Source organism: Limulus polyphemus, unplaced genomic scaffold, assembly GCF_000517525.1.
Source record: "Limulus polyphemus unplaced genomic scaffold, Limulus_polyphemus-2.1.2 Scaffold1240, whole genome shotgun sequence".
Taxonomy (NCBI): Eukaryota; Metazoa; Arthropoda; class Merostomata; order Xiphosura; family Limulidae; genus Limulus; species Limulus polyphemus.
This window is the reverse complement of record NW_013666850.1, coordinates 9,542-17,320: the sequence shown is the minus strand read 5'-3', so window position 1 is coordinate 17,320 and position 7,779 is coordinate 9,542. Positions and strand designations below refer to the sequence as shown.

At 38.2% G+C, this 7,779-nt stretch overlaps 1 protein-coding gene across 2 annotated transcripts in view; it reads left to right on the top strand.

Annotated features, from left to right (window-relative positions):
• Positions 1-7,779, top strand: part of LOC106462754 (synaptotagmin-1-like) — a 30,607-nt gene that overhangs the window by 13,695 nt on the left and 9,133 nt on the right. For both annotated transcript variants that reach the window (XM_013922705.2, XM_022390084.1), the window contains exons 5-6: positions 2,078-2,245; positions 2,384-2,554. In XM_013922705.2, coding sequence (XP_013778159.1) covers positions 2,078-2,245; positions 2,384-2,554 — 339 coding nt within the window. The remainder of the gene's footprint in view (positions 1-2,077; positions 2,246-2,383; positions 2,555-7,779) is intronic.

The following is a 7,779-nucleotide window of genomic DNA, read 5'->3' as shown; positions in this document are numbered from 1 at the left end:
CAACACGCTATCAGTGGTGAACGTGGCGATGTCGAGGCCATGACAGTTGATGAATGGAATGCCAAATTGCTTACTATTGTAGAGGGATATGTGCATAGAGACATCTACAATGTGGATGAAACTGGGGTCAAATATCGTGGTTTACCAGACAAAACATTGTGTGTAAAAGGTGAACAGTGCGATGGGTTGGGGGGGGGGGAGGGGAGTGATCAAAAGATAGACTAAGTCTTGCGATATGTTATAATATTGTTGGTGAATTTGAAAGCACTGTTGTGATCAGTAAGAGCAAAGACTTAAAGAAGGCAAGGATGACCAACACCATCTTCCAAGACTGGGTTACAGACTTCATTATGTGCATGAAAGTACAGTATCACAACGTTATCTTGCTGTTAGACAATGCCACATCACACAGTCAAGTAAATCTTAGCAATATCAAAATTGCGTTCTTGCTTTCCAATGCAACACCAGTACTACAGCTTCTTGACCAGGGTATCATTCGTGCATTCAAAGCCCACTACAAAAAGCGCCTAGTCCGCTCTGTGTTATCAAACTTGGATAAAGGCATGTCGCTCACAAATTTGGTGAAAAGTGTCAGTGTGCTAGACGCTTGTGCTTGAAACAATTACGCCATCTGTGAAATCAAGAACAACACAGTATCAGAGTGTTTCGCGAAATGTTTCATCGGTTCTCCCTCAATTGACAACAGCAAACACTACAACATCCTTTTGACTCAACTGCTACAGTTTGTTTGTTTGGAATTTTGCGCAAAGCTAGACAAGGGCTATCTGCGCTAGCCGTCCCTAATTTAGCAGTGTGAGAATAGAGGGAAGACAGCTAGTCATCACCACCCACCGCCAACTCTTGGGCTACTCTTTTACCAACGAATAGTGAGATTGACTGTCACATTATAACGCCCTCACGGCTGAAAGGACGAGCATATTTAGTGGGACGGGGATTCGAACCCGCAGATTGCGAGTCAAGAGCCCTAACCACGTGGCTACGCAGGGCCCAACTACTACAGATAGCTAAAGACCATCTTCCCAATGTCATCACCGACCCCAACGATTACGTCACCAAGACAACGACTTTCCCACCACCGAAGAGTTCTGTGACAACTGGAAACAAGAACTTCTCAATGGTGACTGTTCCACTGAAGACAGTGAACTTGAAGACAATGACAGCAACCAGTTTATAGTTTGTTTGTTTGAATTTATGCACAAAGCTACACAATGGGCTATCTGTGCTCTGCCCACCACGGTTATCGAAACCGGTAAGTCCGCACACATGCCGCTGTTCCACTGGGAGGGCCCAGTTTACAGACGCAGAAGAGTGGACAATCCAGTTAATACCACAAATGTTGAAGTGCATTGCATAAATGAATAAGTTTGCACTAAAAAAAAACCAGCAGTCATGAAAATGATGAACAATTTAAATAGTGTAGAAGACATTGATCAAAGTGAAATCGTTAACACTATGTCAAAAAAACAACAATCACAAAATTCACCAACTTTGTGTAACAATAAAACACAATATACGCACACGTTCTGTGAATAAAATTTGTAAAATACTTTAAATGTTGAAAACATTTATATTCAAGTATTTTATAGTTAACTGATGAACTGGTTCATCCCTAGTAAGATCATTTTGTTCAGACCCACAGATGGTCTTAATAGGGGGAGTCTACTGTACTTCAAAACAAAAGACAATAAATGTTGGGAAAAATATCTAAAAAAAACAAAAATAAAACATTAGAATTGACCCCTGGCATTGTATACCGATACATTAGTTTTAACAGCTACGATACATTTAGTTCGTTTAATTAAAGTACTAACGTCGTATGGCTAGGACATGCATTTACTTTGAGTTCAGAAAGAAAGAGTCTCTTTATCTTTGGTTAGGAGGAGAGTCTTTTTCGGCTCCAAGGACTATGATTCATTTCTCAATTTCGTGGTCTAATTTATATGACATTTCACAATTTTACATTTCTTGGTTATTTGCTTCTTATCTTGAAAGTGGCTATGGATAAGCTACCCGGTATTACGCTGATTCTTTATTGTTTTCGTTTGCTCTTCATTAGTTGGCAGTGACGGTGCTCCAAGCTGAGGACCTTCCAGGAATGGACATGTCAGGCACATCTGATCCTTACGTTAAAGTCTACCTACTTCCAGATAAGAAGAAAAAACACGAAACCAAAGTGCATAGAAAAACGTTAAACCCAGTATTCAACGAAACATTCAATTTTAAGGTGATTGTTTTATAAAGTTGCGTATATCTTCAACTTCGAAATATTATGGTGAATGTTAATAAAATTTTCTAACATTCTTGTAACAGGATTCTTTGTAAAAACTTGACGATAACATATGTCTTTTGTCCGAATTCATAGATTCCCTTCGCCGAATATGCAGCCAAGACTTTGGTTTTCGCCATCTTTGACTTTGATCGATTCTCCAAACATGATCAGATTGGTGAAGTCAAAGTTGCCCTCAGTACGGTGGATCTGGCGCAGACTATTGAAGAATGGCGGGAACTGACAGGTGTGGAAGAACAGGGACAGGTAGGGGGGAGACTTTGTTGTTCAGTACAGAAAACCAGGCAGATTTTTTTTATATTTATGGTTCGAAATAACTGAATATTAAATTCAAAAGGTTCAGAAGACTTTACAACATTATTTAAATAAAACATGACCAAGCAATGACTTTCTTCCAAACTTTTATTTCATAACATTTTGCGAAGTTTCACTCTGCACCTTTAACAATGAGATTCACTGTATCAGTGTATCATTGCTAATACAAATTAATATGTAACTGCTAATGAATACTCTAACAAGATTGGCGAGGCTACACCAATCTCTATTTGATCCACAAAATAATTTATTTTTTTATCTATAGATGAAACTACTAAACACCCGTGTCATCTTACTAAAACTTTCAACACTTCAAATGGTCAAATATTCTGGTTGATACCTTCAATATTTAATGACTTCAAATCTATGAGCCCAAAAAATGTCAGTTGTCAAGACCATTGTGAAAAGTGCTGACCTTCTGTTTGTTTCATAAAAAGACAATTTGTATTTTGTAGTTATGGCAAAACGTCTATTGCTATCTGACGCCGACTCTAATTTCAAACTACTTACCAAAGGGAAGGCAGCCAGTAATCGGCACCCCACCGCCCACCATCCACGCGAAGGGGCTGACTGTCGTTCTTATAACGCACCCACAACCTAAAATATGAGCAACATTTTGTGGTATTGCAAGAATTCGAACTCGGCTTGCTAGCTCCGACATCCAGTAGCCCAAGAATTGGCGTTGAGCGGTGTTGACTAACTGCCTTCCATCTAGTTTATCGGTCCAAAATTAGAGACGGCTAATGCAGATAGCTCGAGTTCACGTGAGTAACCGAAATAAACATCATGATTCTTCACGGTTTAGAAAGGCTGTTGATGATTATTATAAATTAATTTGTTGTTATTTTCAAAAAACTTAGTCAACGTTTTGAACTTAAGTAATTATCCTGCCGGTTTAAAACCAAGGTGTAGATCGTTGCTGTTACTATACCTGGGATCGGAAACCTATTACTGATGTTTAAAAATAAACCAAAAAAATATATATATAATTCTTTATTTATAATTGTTTTTCTGTCTGCTCTTCTTTCTTTTATGTACTTGTATTAATTTTTGTATAACTTTTTAATATTTTCGATAATCACGCACATATATTTGTAAGGTTGACAGTCTCTTTGGGGTAACGGAAATAAATCTAACCCTATTGAATTTTAAATTATACACGCAAAGATAAGACGATCAAGTTGACATTACTATTGTATTTATGTCAATTTGTACTGTATGTAAGAAATACTGGTGACCGCCCAGTATTCCGAAGACCCGATGGTCCGAAGGTTTTTGGTTTTCGAAATACAAGTCAAAATTGAATGAATAAACAAATCCATAGGTCCATGATAGATAAATTCAATTTCAAATAAAATGTTTAAAGGGTAAATATTAGCGGGGGTTCGGGAGACCCACCACCCTTGCCGGCTTTCTTTTGTTCTAAACAACAAAAAACGGAAATATTTGATTGTTTGTTTGTTTCGGATTTCGCGCAAAGCTACACGAGGGCTATCTGCGCTATCCGTCCCTAATTTAGCAGGGAAAGACTAGAGGGAAAGCAGCCAGCCATCACCACCCACCGCCAACACTTGGGCTACTCTTTTACCAACGAAGAGTGGGAATGACCATCACATTATAACGCCCCCACGGCTGAAAAGGCGAGCGTGTTTGATGTGAGGGGGATTCGAACCCGCGACCCTCAGATTGCGAGTCGAGCGCCCTAACCACGTGGCCATGCCGGGCCGGAAATATTTGAATCGACATCGTAGTGTACAGCTCATTACATTGGCTCGTTGTCAAGATAATGTTATTTACTGGAAGCTTTCAACATGTTAAATGAGTCTGGGATATAACATTCGTTGTTACGGCACTATGGAATAAGAATCTTGAATGTCCATTCTCTCAGAAAAGCTAGATTCCCAAATCCAATCCTAAAGCGTAATTATGCAGGCTCTGCAGCTAACACTACACATGGGTACAAAAAATAACTCTGAGGAAATTATAAATATCATCCATCCATTCATGGGAATATGCAACCTTTTAGGTCATATCCTGAGGTGGTTTCTCTTAAAATTTCACAACTATAACGAAACATCAATTTAACATTTTAACTGTTAAACAAAAAACAATTTATATCTTCGGACTATCAGGCCTTCGGAATAATGTGTCTGCGGACTAACGGACCATCACCGGAATACTTTGTAGTCAATATTTCTAAACAAAAATTATGCCTGGAGGTGTGTTTTTGTTATTATTAATTTCGTATCAAGTGTGTTTATGAACAGTTCAGTTCTGAGAGTGTTTTGAGTTGTGTATGAGTGTAGTCTCAAGTATATGCACAAGTAAAACATGGCCACTAAAAAAAAAAAGAGAGAGAGAGACTCGACTAGTTTTTACATACCAAGTAAATCATTGTAATAATACACAATATTATGATATTAGTGGGTCCAGCATAGGGCGAGAAAGAAAAAAAAGGTTGTCTCTTACGGACTCCTTGATTCCCAGCTACAGCAAATTACACCTCTCAACCCCTCTGAAAGTCGTGGACCCGCCAGTGTTCTAATATGCTTATTAAATTGTCTTTGTAGTTTAAATAACGTTAAAATACACGACAGTCTCGTGAACGTTGGCGCCAGTACGTGTCTTCAGCGTGGCTTTTTAATTTGTTGGGTGTATTTTTGTTACTGTGCAAATTGTTTCAAAGGTTTACAAAACGTTATGGTTAACTCAAAGTTTGGAGATTTAATATGTTCGCTCTAGTTTCCTTCAATGTGATTATTATTATTATGGGACATAAACAGTGGCGTAGCGATAGGTGGGGCGTTTGCCCTGGGATCCCCTATAAAATTGGTATTTGAAATTTTGATATCAGTATCGTGAACACTATCTTGGAAGTGAAAGATATTACAGAGGAAAAATTCCAGTACTTGAGGTAGTGAAAGAGTTTTTTTTACTCAAAGTTTTCCACATAATAAGCTCCTGAGTAGGAAGACTCAAAGTTTTCCACATAATAAGCTCCTGGGTAGGAAGACTCAAAGTTTTCCACATAATAAGCTCCTGGGTAGGAAGACTCAAAGTTTTCCACATAATAAGCTCTTGGGTAGGAAGACTCAAAGTTTTCCACAGATTAAGCTCCTGGGTAGGAAGACTCAAAGTTTTCCACATAATAAGCTCCTGAGTAGGAAGACTCAAAGTTTTCCACATAATAAGCTCTTGGGTAGGAAGACTCAAAGTTTTCCACATAATAAGCTCCTGAGTAGGAAGACTCAAAGTTTTCCACATAATAAGCGCCTGGGTAGGAAGACTCAAAGTTTTCCACATAATAATCGCCTGGGTAGGAAGACTCAAAGTTTTCCACATAATAAGCTCTTGGGTAGGAAGACTCAAAGTTTTCCACATAATAAGCTGAGTAGGAAACATTTATAGCAATAACCTTCCGAATTAAAATATTTCTCAATTTACTAGAGAAAACAAAACAATAAAAGTCGCAACGTACCCAGAAAGGTTTGTTTGCTTTGAAGCAAAGCCACATTGGGCTATCTCCTGTGTCCACCGCGGGAAATCGAACTCCGGATTTTAGCGTTGTAAGTCCATACACTTACCGGTGACCCACCAGTAAGGAAGTTTAAGTTTTGCTCTTGTCTTTTTTTGAATTATATGTATTTATTATTATTCGTATATTATGAATACTGTATTATAAACATGAAACATTATATCACAAGTACGGTATTACTTACAGTAAGAATGGGCCAGATGTGCAATACAAATTAAAATATCAAACAAACTACAAACGACATGTAAATAAAACTTTATACGCACTTTACACACACTGTTGAATAGTAAACAAACCAACTCCTTAATAACAAGTCACAAAAGAACTTGAGAAAGTCGATAGAGTAAAAACAAAAATTTCACAAAATCACAAATTTATCAATCTGGCTAACTAATGTTGTTGGAGAGTGTGTTTTTTTTTGTTTTTTTTGTTTGTTTTTTGTTGTTATAGCAAAGTCACATCTGCCTATCTGCTATGCCCATCAAGGGGAATCAAACCCATGATTTTACCATTGTAAATCCAAAGACTTGCCACTGACTCATCTAGGAACAACGTTGTTGGAAAGGCTTAGCTGTTTCCTGACTTCACCTTATGCGAATCTAAATGCACATGATTGAATTACGCTACTTTGGTTAAAAACGTTTATCTTAGTTTTACTTATAACCTTGGTAATAACAATAACCATTTTGCAACACTTACTAACGAGCTAATAATACACTAGTAGCCATATTCTATGATTACGATCACGCTCTGTGAGTTGCCAAGTAACAACCCACGAGTGCACGATTCCTTATACGCACGCGCTACGTTATCAGCCAGCAGCTATATCAAAGTGTAAAAAAAAGTGCACTACGTAGATTCTCTAGATCTAGATTCTAACTAAAATTTTATGTTGATAACCTTGAAAAATCTTTGTCCCAGCGAATAGAGCACAAGAATAAAAATAAGGTTAGAAACAGTAACGCTGAACATTCAAAACAAGCCTAGCCAAAGAAAAGGTTGCCACCCGAACTAGGTGGAAGAAAAAGTACAGCAAAAGCTAGGAAATGTAGAGAGACAGCTCAAAGAAAAGGTTTTTGTTTGTTTTGAATTTCGTGCAAAGCTACCTGAGGGCTATCTGCGCTAGCCGTCACTAATTTAACAGTGAAAGACTAGAAGGAAGGCAGCTAGTCATCACTACCCACTGTCAACTCTTGGGCTACTCTTTTTACCAACGAATAGTGGAACTGACCGTCACATTATAATGCACCCACAGCTAAAAGGGCGAGCATATTTGGTGGGATGGGGACTCGAACCCTCGACCCTCAGATTGTGAGTCAAGTGCCCTAATCACCTGGCCATGCCAGGCCCCTAAGAAACGCTACGAGAGCCCAGTCACTCTCGAGACTTAGTACCACAAATAAGCTATGATACAAGTGTAAAAAAATTAGGAAATAGGAATGGGAGCACCAAAAAGTAAGGAACGAGGTAGGAATGGGCGGAATAACATTACAACAGTTGGTGGTTTTTTAACACAATGCAACCTCAAAGTGGGTGTGGCAATTTGAGTGTTATTAGATTGTTAAACATTTATCAATTAATGTTATTCTTATATACACACACACACACACACACACACACA